Below are 24199 nucleotides of genomic sequence, written 5' to 3' on the forward strand. Positions count from 1 at the left end.
CAAATACATTTACAGTTTTGCTTTGGAATAAATACAAATGGTTCTTGTACATTGCCAAAGAAATCAATACTGTTGACAGTCAGAGGGCCTGTTTACCCCTGCTTGTCTGTAGCTGCTAACATGTTCAGAACCATCTTCAGAACTGGTCAACAGAAATGTTCACCTGGTTGAAGAGTGTCATAGGGAATTGGAAGGAAGTAAACTAGTGAGACACATGAACTTTCATCAAGTACGTGATACCACTCAATGATAGTTTGGTCTAGCAGCAACCTGCTATCCGTAGACTCACTCTAGAAGAATATCAAAGTCATTTTCAGCCAGTGATGTTGTGAGATTTGCTCAGAGGCTCATTCAGAAAATAAAGGTATATTTCAGAGCTGCCCCAGGTAGTGAGTTTTCTTTGTTCTCTGCCTACCCACCATATGAGTGTGTAGAGTTTTGTATAGCATAGATGTTTCCCTAAAAACCTTGCCATTTTAATAAGGGAAATCAACTCCAAGAGTCATATTGTTCATCTATCAACTGTAATTGCTATTAAATGTTTTGGAATTTTATTCTATCTAGTGTGCTATTTCTCTACATTCAGTCTGACCCTTGGCTTTTATTTACCTACATTTCAGAAATTAATGTTGAATTAACAATTTCCCCATGAGTCCACTGTTTTTAACATTTGTTTTTTATATTGGTTTGCACACAAAATTCATCTACATTGTGCTTCACTCTATCCTTCATTCTCATTGGGTTAGAACTCACTATTTTACTTAAAGACAATGAATCTCTAGACTAAAAATAGCACCTTTTAAAATAGTATACTTTAAAAGTTTAAATAAAATTTATATATATTATTTATTCCATTTAACCAAATGGAAAATGTTATAGGTGCTCTGAAAATTGTTCAAATCAGTTCAAGCCCAAATCAGCATTATTTACTCTTATTAGCCAATGTTATCTCATGTACTTGAACGAAAATGAGTCAATCTACTTTCTGATATCCCTAAAACCTTATCAAAATTAATATTCTAACTATTTATAGTTTCAAAATAATTTCAAATGTGTCATTTTAAGAGTCACAACCCCCTTGATATTGCTATGTTAAATAATTGTGGTAGTTGGTTAAATTACTTCCGGTCAGACATTTACCAAGATGCAGAACAGAAACCCAAATCCTTTTTTTTTCTCTCTCAAGTTCAAGAGACTTGTTCACATTCATTTAAAGCTGTAAAGAGAAATAAAGGTAATTAAAACATATCGGTCCTTGGAGAAGGACATCATGCTTGGGCGGGTGGAGGAACAGCGCAAGAGGGGAAGGTCCTCTATGAGGTGGATTGATTCAGTGACTGAGGTAATCAGGATGGGTGTGTTGGAGGCAATGTGATTGTCACAGGACAGAGCAGAGTTTAGGGCTGTTGTACATATAGGGTCGTTATGAGTCGCAAGTGACTCGACGGCACATAACAACAACAACTTAAAAGTAAAAACAAAAACCAAAGTAGTTGCTAGACTCTCAATAAATAAATCACAACAAAAAGATACGTTTCATTTATGTGTAAATCTAACCTATTTGGTTCTCCATTTTAATATTCATTTTATTCCCATATGTAGGACTGTATTATATGAATGTTGTCCTGGTTACATGAGAATGGAAGGAATGAAAGGCTGTCCAGCAGGTAATATGGCAATTACTGAATTAAATGAGGAATTTTGGGGTGTGTGTGTGTGTTTAGCATAAACTGTCCACCCCTTTTCCCTCAAAAAGGAATAATCCAGTGCTGTCAAGAGAACCCTGACTCCTAATGATCCTCCATCCGGGTTTCTGAGGCCCCGAGTCCTAACGAGAGGACACTGCCCGTCTTTCTCCCTTGGAGCAGTGGGTAGATTCAAACCACTGACGTTCTGGTAGCAGCAATCCAGCCCATAACACATTCTGCCACCAGAGCGCCACAGTGAATCTGAGATCCATTTCAAAGTGTGATGCATTAATAAAAATTTATTCTGGTGGTGAAATATTAAGACATTGCTTAACCATTGGGTGCTGGTCAATACAACTTACATAATCCTAGTCATAAATTTAAATTAATCCAAATCCTTCCTGAAAAATTCCCCCTGCGAGGTGGATTTCTTTGAATTCATTTCAAAACAAGTAGCTATCTGGGGCAAGTCCATCTTTTCTAGTGGAGCAGTTCATTTTCCCGAAGTTTCTACATTTTGAAGTCTGGCCTGCATAAATTGGCTATAGAGGAATAAGTAGTTCATCCGTTTCCTCTTTGAAATCACAACCGTTAAAATGTTTAATATGAGCGACTACACTCCCTTTTCCATATCCCTTTTCAACCGACTTTTCTCCTTCCGCGGGAATCTTGTGCTCTCTGGGCTCCCCATTCCCAGTTCTTCTAGCGTGCGTGGTCTCTGGAGTCCTCACAATCGCAGACACCATCGTACAGAAAATTTCCGCTCAGCTTTTCTTTCTGAATGTGATCTCAGACTATTATCTGCAGTCCTTGTGGGTCTGACCAACTGAGACAGTAGTTGCACAAATCCTTCACTTTCTAAGGACTCCACACTTTGATGTGGAAACTTGGATAGTATAAATAGTGAACACTTTCATGCTCTGCTGCTAATAAAAAAAGGTTGGAGGGTCAAATTTACCTTGTACAAAAGGTTTGGGAATCTAGTTCTGAAAATTGAGACATTAAAAATCCTGTGGAGAACAATTCATTCCTGACAGATACAGGGATTCTATGAGTTGGAATCAACTCATTGGCAACCATTTCATATAGAAATAGACATACTCACACTTTGATTAGTATCATCAAAAATTATGCTCAATATTAGTTCATCTGGTGCTTACTATCGATTAAGAATGTCTTTTTTTACTCTTTTAAAAATTGATATTTTAATGAAAGTTTACAGAAAACTTGGATTTCCATTCATTCATTGTTGCACATTTTCCTTGTACCCACCCCCAGTTCACTTTTCTCTTTAAAAAGATTCTTTCATTGTTGTACAATTTCCTGTCTACCCCCACCCTTCCAGTCCACTTTGCTATGCACATCTTATTCTGGACTATTGACATGCAAATAATATCTAATCATGTATTTCTTATGGACCATTCTTTCCCTCTTCTATTTTAATGCAGTGTTCATTATTTATCCCCTCTTTTCTTAGTTTCCCCTTAACTCCCATGTCAGTCTTGTCTTACAGCAGTGGTATTATGCAGTATTTGTCCTTTTGTGACTGAGATGTTTCATGCAGCATAATATCTTCCAGGGTCACTCAATTTGTGTAGTATTTTATCAGTTCCTTGTTTTCAGTGCTGCATAGTATTCCATTGTGTGACTAGTATAAATTTGAAGATGCTCTTGCAGTGTAACATTATACGTTTCACTGCTAAACAAATTCAGGATCTGCTCCTCAGAAGAAAGATAAGCATTCTTCTCCCATAAACACTTAAGAGTCTCATATACCTGCTGGAGGGAGGGTTGTTACGAGTCAAACTACTTGATGGCAGTGGGGTTCTCTTCACTCCCAACTTGGAACTCTTTAAAATTTTGTCTAACTTAAGTGTAAGATTTAAGTTAGATTTTAAGTTTGTTAGTTTGGAGTAATTTTCCTAATTCTTCTGAGGTCTTAAAGATTTAATTTTATAATTTATCATTTGCCTCATCTAGTCGTGAGGTATTTACAAATGTAGTAACCAATCCCTTCCATGGTATTATCCAAGTCACACTGCTTTCAAATCTTAAAGGATCAGGGATAAAAATGAGTTGGCTACACCATACAAAGCTATCCCTTTGGTTAGACATTACGATTTTAATCTTTCTTTTGAAGTACAGAAAAGATATTCTGGAAGTGCAGGATGCTTTGATCTAATTCTTTCCTGAAAATGATGATGAAAAGAAGCAATCATACATATTTCCTTCAAAAATCCAGAGCTATAAAATTTGCATTCCTAGACCTAGTATATATCACATCATTAAGGTGCTTCAAACTATCGTGACAGAAATTACTGTCGTGATTCTCCAGAAGTGAGAAGCATTTAATTTTTAATAACTTGACAATCAGAGCTACTTATAATACTAATAATCAAATTATTATCAACATATCAAAACCCAGACCTAAATAACCTAAATTAAGATGGTCATCTAAAAATATGTATTTTCTCTCAATACTAGGATAACATTTTTAATCATGTTATTTAGCACTAACAGTCAACTTTCATATCAATTTTGTGATTCATCATATTTTTAAATTTGTGGTTTAAGGGATAGTTCACGAAGTATATTGTGGATTTTTTTATTCATTCATACATATTTTCCATAACATCAATTAATACACACAATGTCTGATCATTCATTCCATATTATCCTTCCCTTCAATCATCTTAATAAGTGTTTATTGTCTAGTAATTAATTTTTTACTCCCTCTGACCCCTCCTTGGTAACCATACTAGATTGATTCTCTGTATGTAAATCTTTCTCCAGCTTTTTATAAGAAAATCATAGACAATACTTGTTCTTTTGTGACTGACTTATTTCAGTCAGCGTGTTGTATAATGTTGCATGGATTCTGCATTGTTTTTCAGTGTTCCATTGCATGAATGTACCAAAGTTTCTCTGTGCATTCATTCATTGCTTGGCACTTGAGTTATTTCCATCTCTTTGCTAAATTGACCAGTTAAATATATTGAGAAAATGAGTGTGACGTTTAAGTGATTGTGAACTGGTGTTCTGGAAATAGGATCCTCAATTCTCCCGAATGTCTTGATTCTTTCAGTGATGCCTATCGACCATGTGTACGGCACTCTGGGCATCGTGGGTGCCACCACAACACAGCGCTATTCTGATGTCTCCAAGCTGAGGGAAGAGATTGAAGGAAAGGGCTCATTCACTTACTTTGCCCCAAGTAATGAGGCCTGGGAGAACTTGGATTCGGTAATAAACTATTTTTTAATGCAATAATTGTTTTTATGGTTATCATTATCTTGATTGACTTACTAACTTCAATATTAATGAAAATGTTTTCTCTTTCTCTTATGCTCATGCGAGGCTATATAACGGAATGTGTTATTAAGGGGAGGGAGCAAAGCATTTTATTATATGTATAAATAAAAAAATTATCCAATAGGCTCATCGACTGATATAAAGTAGAGGTGTTTTAGAATAAATTTAACAGTCACTTATTTCTAGTCTACTTCCTTTCTCTTGTACTGTGAAGAAAGATATGGAATACTGTAGGATCTATCTACTAGAAAGACCAGGAACTGACTGAAGTTTAAAATCTGTTTGAAGTAGATGTATGTAAGTTTATATTTAAATTTATGTTAATGCATAACTGCCCATAGATCATGCTCATAATTTTTGTTAATATAAGGCTATATAAACTTGTGTGAGGAGATTATTTTTTTAACCATGAACATGGAGTCTTTATTTGGATGCATGCAAGTGTACCACATTTATGAGGTTGACAGTGTTGAGGAACATTTGAACAGCATCCTCACTTGGAGAAGTAGACCGTACCTGATACCGTCAGGCATAATATGGTAGCGTGTATGGGGATAGTGTGAGTATCAAGAGATAGTATTGACTAAGAGTGTTGACTATGCCATGGACTATGTACCACAGGAGCACATAGAACAGTCTTGGAGGAAGTGTCACCACGGAACTCCTTAAAGGCATGCATGATGAAGCCTCATCTCACGTGTGTGGAAATTAAATGAAATGTTGTGTACAAAGCATGTGATTCTCAGACATTTTCTCTGCATGTATTGCTTTATAGCACACTAAATTATAATTCCGTTTTCAAATCTGTAAAGCCTACCTTTTACTTGACTTGAAAACAGCTTAATAATTACTAGTCAGGTCCAATAAACCTTAGGAACGCTGAGGCCGATTCCTGTAGCTATTATCTCACTCCATTGGCTGCTGTTTCACTGCTTAATCAGGAGAACGGTCCCTTCTGGTTGTCCTCACCTCATCTCTGAGCATCCTCTGGGTCTTTTGCTAACTCTTCTTTCTTGGGCATCCAGGAGTGTTACCAAGAGTTAAGCACATTAGCTACTAACTGAAAGGTTGACCGTATCAATTCAACCACGCACCTCAGGAAAAAGGCCTGGTATAGTCGTTAAAAAACCTGTGAAAAATAATTTTATTTTAGCCTGCATGGCTCATGAGTAGGAATTAACTATTGGATGGTAACTGGTTTGTTCTTTTTCTAAAATGCTGTTGTTATTTGTCCTTGAGTCAAATCCCACTTTCTGAGGACCTCATACCTCAAGACTTTACTAAAAGTCTTGCTAAGAAGTCATCTCTGCTCTTTAAAAGACTGCTGATGGCTTCAACACCACTAAAATGCATGTAACGTCAGCCTCTGCCCTATAGCTCTTCAATGTTTATCTCTGAAACTACTTTAAGAACAGCAGGCCCTCCTCAGTTGACGTCTGAAAGCATTTTCCCCTCTGCTGGTATCTTACTGTTTATTTTTATCTGCGGCTGGATGATAAGCCCCTTAGGAGCAGAAACTCCACTTTCTTTATCACACTGTCCATGCTGTAGCATCCAGCACAGTGTAATGCAGTGAGTGGAATTGTGTGTTGTTGTTGTTGTGTGCCTTGGAGTGAGAACTGACTCACAGCTGACCCTCCAGCAAGTTTTCTGAGGCAGCAAAGGGTGAGGCAGGTGATTCCCCTTCTTCTCCTGTGGAGCAGTGTACTTCTTTATCACTGTACGTGATATAGTCATGGCACTAGGTAGATTAAAAATCACAGGGAAGGCAAATGTTTCAGTCCACTGTAAAGTAAATAAACTTTTGAAAACTCCATTTACTATAGAAACATAATGCTGTTTTATTTTCTTTACCACACAAAGATCATTTCTAGAGCTGACAATTTCATATTCCCCTAGTCTTCTACTTCATGTTGAAATGGTCTAGTCCACATATTCATATTATAAAATTGGAATTTTGAAACTTCAGTGCACATACTTTGGGAATGTTGCCACAAGGAACCAATCCTGAGAGAAGGACATCATGCTTGGAAAGGTGGTTGATCAGCACAGGAGAGAAAGACCCCGGATGACATGGATTGACACAATGATTGTGCCAGTGAGGACCAGTGTCAGAAGCTGGTTTAAATAGGGCAAGGCTCAGAGACATCACTCACAGGGTCTCTATGAGTTGAAGTAGCCTCGGCGACACATAACAACAACAATAATGTCCAACTATTTTATCAAATTCCTTATAAGTATTGAGATTTTTAAAATGTCTTCATCAATTGGGGTGCGATAACTTTATACTATTTATTTCAATCTCACCTGATCATTTGGATAATACAATGACAATGTAATGTTCAAGTAGATAAATGTGATTCTAAGAACTTTACTAATTAATCAAACAAACTCTTACCACTTCTTTTTCCATAGGAGATTCGCAGGGGCTTGGAGAGCAATGTGAATGTTGAATTATTGAATGCTTTACATAGCCACATGGTTAATAAGAGAATGTTGACCAAGGACTTAAAAAATGGCATGATTGTTCCTTCAATGTATAACAATTTGGGGCTCTTTATTAATCATTATACTAATGGGGTAAGTTTCATTAATGTAAATTCTATTTTTCTGAATCATTGTTTAATAATTTTTCTACCTGAAATGTAATGTTCAAATAAATGATCAAAAGTAGTGGAAGCAATGTAAGTGCCCATTATGTCTTTCCTCCAAATCTCAAAACTGAGACTCAGCACTAACCAGTGAGAACAGATGCTCTAGGAGGTTTCAAAGGCTTCAATCACACAGGTAGAGATTACTCCTGTTTCTCCCAGGAAGATGTTGATGACTCAGACCTCCAGAGGTGTCACCTTGGAGTGGACCACACAACGCCCCACAGACAAATCAAAGGCATTTCAGTTTCCACCTGAGCGACTACAGCCTACTGAAGTGTGGTCATGAAAGAGAGATTAAATTAACACTTGGTTAACAGTAATCTTGATACTCATAAAAAGACATTGTTAATAGTCAATGTGTTTATTTTCTTCAATCATAAAAAGTAAATCAGATACTGTGTGCTAGTCAGCCTCTGATTATTATACCAATGATATTAAGATTCTTGTGTGATACAAATCTTTATGGGGAAATGCCAATAAAGCCACAGGGCTGATTCGGAAATCAAATTTCTGGGGAGAAAAGGATCAACAATGAGGCAACATTTGGACTAGAGCTGATTATATTTATGCAATAAATGTTTCTCTCAGAATTTATTTTAGAACTAATTAGACTTTGTTATGCAATGCGCTGACCTACATTAGAAATAGTCTGTGACTGTCTATAAAAAAAGGATAGCATAAAAGCAAAGAGTATTGTTTTTGGAATTGGAAGTAAAGGAAAAATGAATATTATTATATAAAATTATATACATCATTTTATCTTGCATATTATATGCATATTATGTACAATATTATTTATTATCATGTATATAGTACATTATATAACAAATATAAACAACTGTATAATATTGTATACATTATTCTGCCTTATATTTTCCAATATGCTAATTATAACTAGACTTGGATTCTCAACTGATCTCATTTTCGGTCATAGCTTGTTTTTTTAGGCATTTGGATCTTAGCATTGACATTCAGACTATTAGATCATTCTTGTTACATTTACTAGTACAAACAGAAAAAATGGCAAGGGAGTTGCACTGTTGTTGTTTTGTTGTTGTGTACCATTGAGTTGGAACCAACCCAAGTTTTCAGAGGCATTTAATTGAATGGGAGGAGACTGCCAATTCTTCTCCCACCGAGCAACTGGTAGATTTGAACCACGTGCCTTTGGGATTGCAGCCAGCTTCTTACCAGTAGGCACCCATACCTTAGCACTGATATTCAGACCAGTAGATAATTCCTGTTACATTTACTAGTACAAATAGAAAAGTGGGAAGGGTTTGCACTGTCACTAGTCATTACATTGTCAACCTTTGACATTTTTCAAATTAATTATAGGTTGTCACAGTCAACTGTGCCCGAATCATTCATGGAAACCAGATCGCAACAAATGGCGTTGTACATGTCATTGACCGTGTCCTTACCCAAATTGGCACCTCCATTCAAGACTTCATTGAAGCAGAAGATGAACTCTCATCATTTAGGGTAAGCACACTACTGTCCAGCCCTCACCCCCAAAACAGCAAAAGCTGATCATCTTCCATTATTAAAAGCTCTTCTCTTTCCTTGTTGAAATCTAAGGCTATATTGTATTAATTTTTATTATTTTTATATGTGTACCATCAAATCAAATCTGACAGGTACACTAGGAGATTGCCCCTCCTTCTCCAGCAGAGCATCTGGTGGATTCGAACCACATATCTCTGGATTACAGTGTAGCTTCTTGCCTTAAGGCTATATTTTAACAACAACAACAAAAAATGCTATTTTCCAATTCTGGCAAAAAATTAACAAATGTATTTTTTAAAATTAAAAACTACCATTATTTTGGTTTATATAAGAAAAACAAAATATTCTATCATGTATAATTTATATTATAGAGGGTGGAGGGGCAGCGCAGGAGGGGAAGGCTCTCTATGAGGTGGATTGATTCGGTGACTGGGGTAATCGGGATGGGTGTGTCAGAGGTAGTGCGGTTGGCACAGGATAGAGCAGAGTTTAGGGCTGTTGTGCATAGGGTCGCTATGAGTTGTAAACGACTCGATGGCACATAACAACAACAACAACATATTATTATTAATTGTACCATATCATGGTATGTGTTTCTATTCTTTATATAATACCATTTATTCATATATGTACTAATGTTTTGTTGGCATGATGAAGAATGGTTATGTATATGACTGTAGGTCCTTAGTGCATTTGTTGTTGTTGTTAAGGTCCATCAAGTCCTAGACGACTCATAGCAACCCAATGAATGAAAGATCTGAACGCCTGTATAACTTTCATCGCTTTTCCAAGTTCAATGAGTTTCTGGAGGCAAGCCGAATATGTTTATTCCTGTTGTTATATCTACTATGGACAACTGCGACAGTCACATAAATGTAGGCAGCGTTCTTATTCTTACAAACATAATTTCAGGAAAATTAGAGAATGTATTTGCATCAAAAAATGGGAATATTTTAAAGCTCTCACAAGAAAAAAAAAACATGCAGTGAAGAAATCAATGTAGTTACCTGAGGCTAAATGTGCCGTTCCTTTTGGATTTGCAGTGTACCAGCTCTAACACAGCATCTTTGTGTTTCAGGCGGCAGCCATTACATCTGATATATTGGAGACCCTTGGAAGAGATGGTCACTTCACACTCTTTGCTCCAACCAATGAAGCTTTTGAGAAACTTCCACGAGGGGTTCTAGAAAGGATCATGGGTGACAAAGTGGCTTCTGAAGGTAACAAACTATCTCCCACTCTGAACCAGGAAGAGGACATTTCAAAAAGGACACGTTCATGGCAGTCCTCTTGGCTTTGATAAGCAAAGATAAAGATAGGTTTTCATTCTGAGGCAGACAATAAAAATCCTAAAATCTAGCCCTGAAAAGAGTCAGGAGCAACAATTTTGAAAAATACTACACAACTTAGGAGAAACTGGAGAGCATTATGCTGAGTGAACTAACCCAGTCTCATAAGCACAAATATTGCATAAGACCATTATTGTAAAAACAGAAAAATAACTAGTAAAGCATGTATGGGAACTCAGAGGACAGGAGTAGAAGCAGAGGGGTGAGAATACTGATGAGTCAATTATGACTCAAAGCAACCTTATAGGACAGAGTAGAACTAGACTATTGACTATAAAACGTTACAAGAAAGTGAGCCAGAATAAATTGTCATCTCGTACATCTTTGAAATATCTGTTCGGTTTGAACCATTAACATTTTGTTTAGCAGACAGGCATTTAAATTACCATACTGCTAGGGCTCGTTTGATGGGGAAAAAAAAATAGTCTAGCCTTCTATGTTCTAAGAAGCTGGAATTTAAAACCTTCCAATCAATCCTTAGGTCTTAGCTGTCTGTTGAACTCCTTGGTAGTACCTAGCTTCACAAATATATCTGAGAGGGTGCAGCCAGAGTGTTCTTTGGAGGCAAGGATGATGGGGCTTTGCCTCACATACTTTGGGCACGTTGTCAGGAGGGTCTATTCCTTGGAGAGGGACACGATGCTGGGCAAGGTAGAGGGTCAGCAAAGGAGAGGAAGACCCTCAGCCAGGTGGATTGACACAGCGACTGCCACAATAGGGTCAGGAAGTGTGAAGATGGTACAGGATAGGACAAGGTTCAGATCTGCTGTTCATAGGGTCACTATGAGTTGTACTCAACTCGATGGTAACTAACAACAACCACAACAACCACCACCTAGTTTCACAATGAAAAGGGGGAAAACCCTTTTAAAACCTTTGGTTCGAAACCATTTCCTCTTCTTTTCTTGTCCTGCAGCTCTGATGAAGTACCACATTTTAAACACTCTCCAGTGTTCTGAGGCCATTATGGGTGGAGCAGTGTTTGAGACCCTGGAAGGAAACACCATTGAAATCGGATGTGATGGTGACAGCATAACAGTCAATGGAATAAAAATGGTGAACAAAAAAGATATTGTGACCAATAATGGTGTCATCCATTTGATTGATCAGGTCCTAATTCCTGATTCTGGTGAGCAAACATTTCCTATTCTTCAACTTTACTCATATACCCATTAGCATGCCTCATGAGTGAGTGCTGGTCAGTTCCTGAAATATGGATTGGCAGCATAAAGAATGGAATGTGAGAAGCAAATCTAAAATAAACAACGAGCTGGGTACTAAGTAGTCAAGCTGTGCCATTGTTGACATTCCATAATGGAACATTGGCTTTCCAAGGGTTTCTGAGGACTAACGTTTTATAAACTTCCATGTATCTGTCAGTTTGTCATACCTCGGTGCTTGCTATTATACAGGGAGTTATCCAACTGGCCTTTCAATACCAGCAGAGTTATTCATGGTGAACAATTTTCAGCCCAGCTTCTAGACAAGGAAGAAAGCTTGGTTATGGACTTCTGAAAATCCTAGGGATCACAACAGGACATCGTTCTGTTTAGTACTTAAAGATGAAACCTTGTTGTTTGGAAGATAATAAAAATTGAGTGATTCCAACAGTGGATTAGAGTATATCACCAAATCAAAAAAAGATAGTGCAGGAAAAGGCAACATTTCATTCTGTTGACCATGGGTTGTGATGGGTCAGATCCAGTGTGTTGACAACTGACAAAAGCAGCAATCTTAATAAAGGTTCCCATTATGATAGAAGTTGTTCTGGGGTAAACAAAAAAAGGAAAAGTACAACCCTATAGCTCTGGGTAAATGAAAGTGCTGCGACACAGGTAGAGAGAGGTAAGAGGTGAACAGTAGAAGAGCATTTCTCCTTCTTTCATGCCTGCTGGTTGTCAGTCTACCGAAGAGGAAGCTGGTGTTCATTTTCTGGGGAAAGGAAAGATGTCTTATCACATAGGGTTTGTCACCAGTAGCTTTATAATATTAGCACACGATCAGGAATTGATTTGTTACTTTGACGATGATGATGATAATAATACTGATGATGTTGATGAAATGGTGATGGTTTGTTTTACAGCCAAGCAAGTTATTGAGCTGGCTGGAAATCAGCAAACCACTTTCACAGACCTCGTGGCCCAGTTAGGCTTGGCATCCTCTCTGAAGCCAGATGGAGAATACACTTTGCTGGCCCCTGTGAATAATGCATTTTCTGGTATGTCCTAGATTTTGTCTTTTCATTTTTCTCTTGATCTTTCTCAATAGGAAATAATGGACTTTTTAGCAGGTATTGATAAATTACTTCACAGGCTACATATAAAATGTTAACCAAGTTGTCTCTACTAAGTTGTATTTCATTACAAATGTTTAATTATAATGAATAATAACGTGAGAATCAAAAGTTTGTAATAGAAGGAGTCCAGTTATTCTGTGATGATAATTATACTTCCAGTACATAAACGAATATATTAATATATATCTTAAGGAAAATAAGTCAGATTTGTTTATTGGGCACCAACACAATAATTTCACCAATAAATTGGTATAGTATAGTATAGTATAGTATAGTATAGTATAGTATAGTATAGTATAGTATAGTATAGTATAGTATATGAACTATATGAGTCTTTGTCCCACATACTTTGGGCATGTTGCCAGGAGGGGTTATTCCTTGGAGAGGAGCATGATGCTGGGAATGTTGGAGGGTCAGTGAAGGAGTTAAAGACCCATAGCCAGGTGGATTGACATGACAACCACTTCAATGGGCTCTTGTGTGTCAGGAAATATGAGAATGGCACAGGATAGAGCAGGGTTCAGATCTTTTGTTCATAGAGTCACTAAGAATTGTACTCAACTCTATGGCTCCTAACAACAACAACGAAAGATGTATGCTATATTAATAATAAAAAAATTAGAGCCTTCCATATTATTATTATGTGACATGTTATTGTAAGTATTTAATCTAGTAGCTTTTAGTTAAGGACAATGGTTAGACTAGTGCAATCGGTCACTTTTTTCCAGAAAAAAAAAATCATATAGACATGTTTTGAATTGCTAGGTAAAATTTTATAATTAGAAAAAGGCAAGTATCACTTTCCCACCATCCCCCCCCCCCACATTTTCCAAATGCTAAATTGTGAGATAGAAAATTGCTGGTGAATGCATGCTGAATTTCTGGGAATGTAGCTTTCTTCTTTATAATACAAAAACCCGTCATGGCTGTTGAGTCTGAACTGACTCACAGCTCGCCTTCCATTGAGTTTCTGAGGCTGTGAATCTCACAGGAAAAGATGACCCATTGTACAGAACTATTGCGCTGGTGGATTTGAACCACGAAAGAGGCCTGGCCTTTGATTTAGCAGGACAACTCTCTATCGAATAGACAGTGAGAATTTCAATTTCTTTGTTCGAATAACGTTTTTATAATGATGCCTATAAAGTTGGCACTAAACAACCTTTGAGAGGTTGTACCCTTTCTCTTTTCAATAATAAAGACAAATGTGTAAGTGATCTCCTAATAATGGGTCTAGTGGAGATTTAATTATTAGAAAAAGATAGATAGGACTAATGGAAATCCATTACCAGGAAAATCTCTTACCAGCAAGGGAATAGCTGTCACCAGTGACTACCATAAAATTACATAGCTCTTTCAGAGATTAAACCTACTGCTTAGACAAATTGCATGCAGTCATGGTCTCATCATCTGACACAGTAAACCATAGTTTTCCTTTGTTAGACAGAAGGTCTAACCTTAAGTATTTAGCTGATTCATACAATATGTGAGTGCTGGATACAAAATGTTAGCAATATCCAGGGATTATTAATTTATGTTCCAAATAGAGTAATATTTTCTTTTTCTTTATAGATGATACTCTGAGCATGGATCAGCGCCTTCTTAAGTTAATTCTGCAGAATCACATATTGAAAGTGAAAGTTGGCCTTAATGAGCTTTACAATGGACAAAAACTAGAGACCATTGGAGGCAAACAACTCAGAGTCTTTGTATATCGGACAGTAAGTGGATCAGAGCAAAATCAAATATTCATGCTGATCTCTAAATTACAAAATAGGCACTTGTCAAAGGATGTGGTTATAACAAACGTTTCAGCATTTTAAAAGTATCTTTTCAAAAGCAAATATTCACGGAACAATCAGGGAGGTGGGTCTTTTGGTTGAAAAGGCACTGTTAAGAAAGTACACAAAAATGAAGAGAAATTATATCGACTTAATGATAAGTAAATGTGTTCTAAAGCATTACGCATTTTAAGTTCAGAAAGCATAAAAGCTCATTTAAAAAAACCCCAAATCATCCAAATTTTTGTTTTGATTCATAGGTAATCGAAAGGTAAATTTTATATGGAGCTAAAGACAGGATAATTTTTTCTTTTTTAAATTAATTTTAATGAAAGTTTACAGAGACTTAGGGTTTCCATTCATTCATTGTTGCATTTTTCTCCCTGCCTATCCTCTTCTTCCACAATTCCCTCTTCTCTGAAAAGTAAAAGAAAAATTTTTTCGTTGTTATACAATCCCTCCCACCAAGTTCAATGTCAGATGTTTTCTAATAAATTTCACTAAACAATTAAATCTTACTGGAGATGGGTTTTGAAATAAATTTCTATAGACATAGAGAGAAGATGTATGGACCCTGTAAAGCTGTTCAAATGTCTTTTCAGCTGGAGAAATTATCTATAAAATATTACTTATCGAAATTCCCGGAAAATTACTGGTACCATTTGGTTTTGGTCCACACAATACATGTATAATAAGAAGCCAAAAATTGACATTTACATATAGCATACAGTAGCTTCTCTTTATATTTCCACCATTCCAAGATATGCATTGTTAACAATTCAGAAAATGAATAATATTTTAAGTTATACATAAATAAGCATTACACCATTATACTTGTTCAAAGGCTGTCATTAAATTATTCATTTACAGTTGATAGTGTTTTATAATTGAGAATAAGTTTTTGTTTCATTGTATCTTATGATCACAAAGGGCATTGGGGTCACTGGATAGTTTATAATTAGTGCTGACATAGAGAAGGTGTCCCTGTGGCATGATATGTTATGTGTCAGGCTGCTAATCAAAAGGCCTGAAGAATAGAATAAAAACAATGGAAGATACAGATACAGATGTTTGTGCTGAATGCATGAGGTAGCAGGATTACTGGTAGAAATCCTAATCAGACAAGAAGTCCAAGATCAGATTGTGCATGGTGTTCAAAACAGTTGAGGAACCATTTGCTGTGACCTAAGAGGTTAGGGGACCTCCCAGAAGGGCTAGTGTAGAAAGCAAATCATTCGCTTTAGCTGCATTGGGAACTTCAAGTGGACCATGGAAAGCATGCATCATTCTTCTCCTCGCTAGGCTGTCTGCATTGAAAATTCCTGCATGGTGAGAGGAAGCAAGCAAGGTCGGAATGGTGCCATTCACATATTCCGAGAGATCATCAAACCGGCGGAGAAGTCACTGCATGAGAAATTAAAGCAGGATAAGCGATTTAGGTGAGCTTATTGGTTTCATTGTCACAAAAGAATGGAGAAATTCATAGGCTGTTCAGTGCTCAGTTAGTGTATCAAGAGTCTTTCACCCTCCTATTTTGCTAAGGACAGAATTTAGAGCAAGAGATCTGTGTGAATGCTTCCAACATTGAAATACATTTTAAATACTATTTATTTCACTTCTGTCTTTTACACCATCATATGACATGGAGGGAGGAGGCTAAGAGACAACCTCTTGCAAAACTTCTATAATTATATTTTTTAGCAAAATGATGAGTTATCCTAACTGACTATTTTATGGAATGATACATGAAAAAGCACATGTTTCTGGTTTGTTATCATGTTTGACCTCATTGAATTTTGTACACTAAAAACTGAGTTTGTGACATTTTGAAATTACGTGTATTTCAATAACTTTCCTAATGAGAAATTTTTCTTGATAAAAAAAATCACTTTTGAAACTTATGAAAAATATTTTAGTCATGCTTTTGGCAATTTATCAATTCTATGAAAGCATAAGTAAACCTAATTTTTATTGGGTGTGTGTGTGTGTAAACACATTTCCCAATTCATTAATTTTAGGTGTATAATTAGTGATACTGGTTGCATGAACCATGCTTTATAATAAAAAAATTGTCAGATTATCATCATCATACTGCTTTCTGTGCAATACCCATCCTTTCCTTCTCTTTTCCACCCTGGGCTATCACTAATGAACCTTGGACTAATGAACATTTATCTTGTCTCGTTATTATATCATATACTATCATATACTGAGATCATATAGTATTTGTGTTTTTTGTGAGTGATTTATTCCAAAGTTGAAGATATTAAGCTTAAGCTATGTTGTAGTATGAAAAAACCTTCATTTTTGCTTAATTGATTAATATTCCACTTGCTATATGTACCAAATTTCTAAATCTAGCCTGTTGATAAACACTTAAGTTGGCACCTTCAAACTTCAAACTGACAAAATAAATCCATGCTCTTCTGTTTAGTATCTTCCTCAGCCTACTTGAAGCCGCAGACTTGAAAGACCTTCTGACACAGCCGGGAGACTGGACTTTGTTTGTGCCCACCAACGATGCCTTTAAAGGAATGACAAACGAAGAAAGAGAAGTTCTCATTAGTGAGTATACATCCGTTAACTTCAGTTGCTTGAGTCTTTATCAATCTCTGGACAGACCTGTGCTTCAAAACCTTCCCTTTTTTCATAGTCTTGTCTGGAATTTGATTCTTTCCATTTCACTCAGAAGAAAGTAGATAATTATTCAAGACTGTCTTTTTTTTTTAAGCTTTGTCATAATTTATTTTTTGGGCTTTTTTATTTGTATTATTTTGTTAAAATTTTAATTTCTTATCCACTTTTAATTTTATATTGTTTTGCATACAAAATTTATATACTTTGTGTTCCATGTATATACACTGTGTTTCACACATTCTTTCATTCACATTGTGTTTTTTCTTTTTTTATACTAGTGTATTTACAAAATTTAAATACATTGTTTTTCACACCAGTTCCTTTCCATTTTCTTCACCCCACCCACCCATCAAATTGTATGACCCCATGTTTAACCCCCCCACACACATCCTCACCCCTCTGCTTCCACCCTGCCCTCCCCACTCCCTGGATCCTCATACTCATTCTACAATAATGATTTTATACAGTATTTTTCCTTATGGGATGGAGTTAGTTCACTGAGCATAATGCTCTCTACTCCCTCCCAAGTTAGGCAGTAATTTACAAATTATTGCTTCTGCCTATTATGTGGTGTTCCATTGTGTGAATGTGTCATAATTTATCAATCCATTCAATTGTGGGAGACTTGTATACCAAGGTTCATAGTAGCGTTATCCACCGTCACAAGAACATAAATACTGTTCTTGGAAAATGTTTTCCGATCATATTGGTAGATGAAAGCTGTAGGTCAGTCATATAATTCTTGCAGAGTCTGAAGGTTCAAGCCCTGGTCAGTGTTTCTCATGCTCATCCATCTTCAGTGAAGACTTGAGTGCTGCCATGATTTTGAACAGAATTTGGCAGAGCTTCCAAACTGACAGCTTGCAAAGAAAGCTCTGATGAGCTGTTTCAAAAAACTAGACCCACTTGTGGATCACAGTGGTCCAATCCCATTGTGTAAAGGGTTACCGTGAAGCTGGGGAAACTTAACAGGTGCTAAAAAACTCATGCTATTGGATGGATGTTTATATAAGTAATTTCAATTGAAGGTCGTGTAGTTAAAAGAAGGTATTATTCATCATTTCATTGATAGATTTATTTTTTTTTTTACTCCCAGTAAAATGGGTTGTGTTTTAATTGATCTGGTTGAAATGGCTGTGTCTTAACATTTTTCTATCAACTTGAGAGTAAAAGGATGTTATAAAAATAATGGGTTGTTGGATTTGAGCAGGAACTAATCTTTGGAGAGGGACATCATGCTAGGAAGGGTGGAGGCACAGCACAGGAGAAGAAGACCCTGGATGAGATGAACTGACTCAGTGTCTGGGGCCATAGAATTAGGTCTGTCAGAGACAATGAGACTGGCTTAGGATCTGCAGGGTTCAGAGCTATGAGTCGCAGGTGACTCGATGACATGTAACAATAAAAACAACAGGATAATAAATGAAGATAACGCTTTTTCTCCAAGGTCCTGTTTGTTAGCATTAGAATACTATAAAGCATGACATCTTGTTACTGTTAGATGCCTCCAGTTGACTCCAACTCAAACAACCCTGTTTACCACAGGTTGAAACTTCATCCAGTTAGCCCTGCATCCCCTTGACAATCTCCTTTGTACTTGACCTCATTGTTGCAGCCACTGTATCAATTCAGCTCATTGAAGATCTTTTTCTCCCTTGCTGACCATTTACTTTCCTAGTGTGCTGTCTCTTTTTCCAAGTCCAAGTACTAGTCCCTGCTAATAACCTGCCCAAAGTATATGAGATGAAGTTCTCCATCCTGACTTCCAAGGACCAACCTTGTTTCACTTCTTCCAATATAGATTTATTTAGTCTGTTGACAATCCATGATATATTCAATACTCTACACCAACACCACTATTCAAAGGCATCACTTCTTCTTTGGCTCTCTTTATTCATTGTTCAACTTTCACATGAATATACAGCAATTGAAAATAGGATTAAAAAGCTCTCCTTTCCTCCTAGGGGATAAAAATGCTCTTCAGAACATCATACTTTACCACTTGACACCAGGAGTTTTCATTGGAAAGGGATTCGAACCTGGCGTCACTAACATTCTGAAGACCACGCAAGGAAGCAAAATTTATCTGAAAGGAGTAAGTAATGCTAAACTGCCTGTAAAGCACCTTAATGTTCATTCCTCATTGCATTTTTCATTGACATTTTTCTCCCGCTGACAGGTAAATGATACACTTCTGGTGAATGAATTGAAGTCAAAAGAATCAGACATCATGACAACAAACGGTGTCATTCATGTTGTAGATAAGCTCCTCTATCCAGCAGGTTAGTGATTATTGAGCTCCTAATTTTTTTCCAATTATAACCAAGATATTTATTCCATGGTACCTTAACAATATTCATTTATCATTTCTCTTCACAGACACGCCAGTTGGAAATGATCAGCTGCTGGAAATACTTAACAAACTGATCAAATACATCCAAATTAAGGTACAAAAATGATGCTGGGTTTATTTTTAGTATTTTGAGCAGATATCATGAACTTAACATAGTGGAATACAAATATATGCCTTAAGAAATAACGTTCACGTTTTGAACCTTCAGTGAAAATAATTCTTTGAGGTAAAATTTTGCTAAATATCAGAATTATGCATAGAGTACATAGAATCATCTGTTAGTAATGGGCTCATCTTACAAGTTAATCACAAGAGTCCAAATGGTCAAAAACCTCTCTACAGCAAAGATGAGAAGGGACGAGGGCAGGAATGTTAAAGCAATAGCAACGGCATAGCATAAATGTGAAAGGAATGCATGAGAAGAGGGTAGGAAATGTTACTAATCCCATTGCATAACTTGTGAAGGAATTGTGAAGTGGAATTACACTTTCACCTTAAAACAATAAAATATTATTTTGAAAAGGAAAGAAAGATACTGATGTGCACTGGGTTTGGGTTTTTTGTTGTTTATACACCAGTGGCCATTTGTAAAGAAATAACATCATTTCCCCATGATTTCATGCAACAAATTCCAATGAAAAAGTTACTTGGAACCAGGTAGTGTTTTGAGTATTATGAAAAATACTGAGTTTAATCAGAGATGGTTCTTTTCATCAAAAGTCTGCTATCCAGTTGACACAGTAAGTGTATATTGACTATAATATTTTCATTATCAAATAATTTTGATACCAAATAGGAAAGTTAAAAAGTATTATTTTATAAGATATTTTCATTAATCACAGTAGTGAAAAGCAAAAAAATGCATTATGTTCCTTGCATTTGTAATGCCAAAGTCTCAGAAAATGAGAATATTTTTGTTTCATGAATTTTAATAGAATAAAAATGTAATGGTGTTTCTGTCATCTGGCCAGCACAGCAAGGAAATATGATTTTTAAAAGATTATTTATATAGGAATTTCACTTTCTTTTTATCAAGTAGAGTGATAGCTTATTTAAATTTAATAAGAAAACATTGATAAGACTTTTAAATATAACTGTTACATTTATGGTACTTACTAAATGTGATAATACATTTTCAGTTTGTTCGTGGTAGCACCTTCAAAGAAATCCCCATGACTATCTACAGTAAGTATATACTTAATATTTATCATGTATAATTAGGATTATGTTAGGGGATATTTCCCTTGTATTACAGAAACTATTGATAATCTGGTATTTGGAATTTTAAATTAGGGTAATTTTCATTTCATTTGAGCCTGGGCTTGAAGTCTAGGCAGAGAACGGCTTCTAAGCTTTGGCCATACCCTTCCATGAACCCTTTCCTAAGCTTCCCTGTGGTAATCATACAACTTGAGAAAGGCAGTAAAACATAAAGGCTGATCTGGTGGGAAGAGACACACACACACAAAGAAAGAGCAAAAATTACACTCTTGACTATCTGAGAATTCAGACGTGTTGTTTGCCATTGGGTCAGAACAGACCCATAAGCTGACCCTCCAGTGGGTTTTCATAGACACTAAATTGCATGGAAATAAATTGTTTGGCAGGAGGTTGCCCATCCTTCTCCCACAGAGCATCTGATGGATTTGAACCCATGCCTTTGAGATTACAGCACCACTTCTTATCATTAGGCCACCAGAGAACCCTTGAAAAATTCAGCTGAGTGAACACAAATGTTTACTGGAGGTCTTGTCCCTCATTCTTCCTTCAAAGCTTGAACATTCTAACAGCAAGGAGGAAAAAAATATGACAAAAAGTACTAATATTATGACCTGGTGATTTGGAATGCTAGAGGTTGACAAGTTCTCATTCAAAATGGGACAACAAAACAAAAAGTCTGCCAGGTTATGAACTTAACATTTTTAGATTTCAAGATTTTATTTTCTCTGACACTACCAGATTATCAAAATGATGTCTCTACTTTTAAAGAAATGACTGTCATAAATTTTACTATCGTAATTGTACACTGTAACATATCTTCTTCTATTGTGTATTTTTCTTCCTTTTTCTTATTTCCATTATACTTTTCAAAAGCAGAAATTCATCCATTTTGTTTTGACTCTACAAATACTGAGTTACTAAAATATTAGTTCAATTATTCAATTTCTTCTGCTAGAAAAGGTGTTGTAAACATGAGTTTTCAGTTACTTAATAAAGAAATATTTTCCTAAGATTTATACGAGGTATTCTAAAAGAATAAAGCCAATAAAAAAGAGCAAAACAAAATGTTTACTGCTCTTAATTATTTTAGAAACTAATTAAACTGAAGAGTCCATACCTATGTCCTTTTCTTTACTTTTCTTTAAAATTTCTTTTCTTGTATATTATTCTCATCTCCCAAATATCATGAACCTTAAATTGGAGGTAGAAATGCTCTATTGCATTGTAGCAGATATAGCAGGTGAGATGAAGAAGACTGATTTCGGTATTTTAGTTGGAGCAATAACCTGTCAAAACACTTTTAAGTCTTCAGAAAAGCAATATTGGGACAAATCCACCAATGAAATCTTGTTGTGTACCATCAAGTTGGAATGGATTAACAGCTGATATTCCAGCAGGTTTTTCAGAGGCAGAAGGAGATTGTCCATCCTTCTCACACCAATGAACCAAAGAACTAACTAAGAGCTCTAATATCAAGGAAGACTCATTAACACAACTATTATTCAAATATATGCACCTCCATCTAGAGACAAAAGAGCAAGAAATTGAGAATTTTTAACAAATCTTGCAGTCTGAAACTGAACAAACTTGCAATCAAGATGCATTAAGGATAATTGATCACTGGAATGCAAAAGTGGGAAACAGTGAAAAAGGAACAGTTTGGAAAATATGGGCTTGGTGATAGAAAGGAAGCTGTAAACAGATTGAATTTTGTATTTACAATGATTTATTCATTGCAAATACATTTTTTAAAAGACACAAATGACAAATTTACACATGGCTCTCACCTAATGGGCTGCATAGAGTCAAACTGACTACATTTGTGAAAGAAATCATTGGAGAAGCTCAATTTATCAGCAGTCAAAACTAGGCCAAGGGATGGCTGTATTAGATCATCAATTACTCATATACAAGTTCAAATTGGGGCCAAAGAAATCTAAGTTCACAGGAACCAAGATATGATCTTGAATCAGCTAAGTTGTGGGATGATATCAAAGATATCATCAATTAAGAAAGTAATAGGTCATTACAAAAATGGAGGAGAATGAAAAAAAAAAATGGATGTCAGAATAGACTCTTAAGATTGCCAAAACAAAAGAAAAACATGTTGAAATGAAATTACTGAACAGAAGATTTCAAAGGGAAGCTCAGAGAACAAAACGAAGTATTATAAAGGAATGTGCAGAGATCTGAAATTAGAGAATAAGAAGTGAAGAATTCACTCTGCGTTATTCAAGCTGAAAAAACTGCAAAACAAATTTAAGCCTTGTGTCACAATATTGAACGATGTTATGGATAATATATTGAATGACCCAGAAAGCATCAAAAGAATATGGAGGGAACACACAGAATCACTATAACAGAAAGAATTGATTGACACAGAAAAATTTCAGAAAGTACCATATGAACAAGAGCCAATGGTAATTAAGGAGGAAGTAGAAGCTGCATTGAAGGCATTGGTAAAAAAAAACAATCCCAGGAATCAATGGGACACCAATTGACTTATTTCACTTAACAGATGCAGCCTTGGATTCACTTATCAGTCTATGCTGGGAAATCTGGAGGACAGTTGTCTGGCCAACAGATTGGAAGAGGTTCATATTTGTTTCCATTCCAAGATAAGATGATCCAACTAAATGTGGAAACTATTGAACAACATCATTAATATCACGTGTAAGCAAAATACAGCTGAAGAGAATTAAAAAACAGCTAGAACAGTACATAGATAGGGAACTGCCAGAAATTCAGGCAGGATTTAGAAGAGGCAATGGCACCAGGCATATCATTGCTGATGTCAGATAGATCCTGACTGAAAGTAAAGAATACCTGAAAAATGTGTATTTATGCTTTATTGATTATGCAAAGACATTTGACTGTGTGGATATAACAAGTTGTGTCTGACATTGAGAAGAATGGGAGTCCCAGAACATTTAATTTTACTCATGTGGAATGATATTGTGAGAGTGGATCAGGGAAGTACTGCATGGTTTGGAATTGAAAAGGAAGTGTGTCAAAGTTGTATTCTCTCTCTGCATACCTATTCCTACGTATTGTATGCTGAACAATTTATACAAGAAACTGGACTCTATGAAGAGGTGTGTAGCAGATGACACAACCTTGCTTGCTGTAAGTAAGTACGCATTGCAGAGGACCAAGGATATCAAGAAGAAAAAAAATTCTTACCACTGGACCAATAGACCGTGTCATGATGGATGGAGAAGAGATTGAAACTGTCAACAGCTTCATCTTGCTTGAATCCACAATTAACATCCTTGGTACAAGCAGTCAGGAAATAAAGAAATGCATTGCACTGGGAAAATCTGCAGTTAAGGACCTCTCCGAATTATTAAGTAATGACATCAGTTTGAAGAATAAGGTGCATCTGATTCAGACCATTGT

The 24199-nt window shown here is 36.1% G+C and overlaps 1 protein-coding gene across 8 annotated transcripts in view; it reads left to right on the plus strand.

The window, feature by feature from the left end:
* POSTN (periostin, osteoblast specific factor) overlaps positions 1–24199 on the plus strand; it is a 45382-nt gene that overhangs the window by 5510 nt on the left and 15673 nt on the right. For all 8 annotated transcript variants that reach the window (XM_006879543.1, XM_006879540.1, XM_006879539.1 and 5 more), the window contains exons 3-16: positions 1603–1667; positions 4774–4931; positions 7416–7580; positions 8993–9139; positions 10242–10383; positions 11429–11641; positions 12596–12730; positions 14381–14529; positions 15892–16028; positions 17024–17154; positions 19191–19321; positions 19406–19508; positions 19606–19673; positions 20719–20764. In XM_006879543.1, coding sequence (XP_006879605.1) covers positions 1603–1667; positions 4774–4931; positions 7416–7580; positions 8993–9139; positions 10242–10383; positions 11429–11641; positions 12596–12730; positions 14381–14529; positions 15892–16028; positions 17024–17154; positions 19191–19321; positions 19406–19508; positions 19606–19673; positions 20719–20764 — 1790 coding nt within the window. The remainder of the gene's footprint in view (positions 1–1602; positions 1668–4773; positions 4932–7415; positions 7581–8992; positions 9140–10241; positions 10384–11428; positions 11642–12595; positions 12731–14380; positions 14530–15891; positions 16029–17023; positions 17155–19190; positions 19322–19405; positions 19509–19605; positions 19674–20718; positions 20765–24199) is intronic.

This window comes from Elephantulus edwardii, unplaced genomic scaffold (assembly GCF_000299155.1).
Source record: "Elephantulus edwardii isolate Elephantulus edwardi_28Jun2011 unplaced genomic scaffold, EleEdw1.0 scaffold00004, whole genome shotgun sequence".
Classification (NCBI taxonomy): domain Eukaryota; kingdom Metazoa; phylum Chordata; class Mammalia; order Macroscelidea; family Macroscelididae; genus Elephantulus; species Elephantulus edwardii.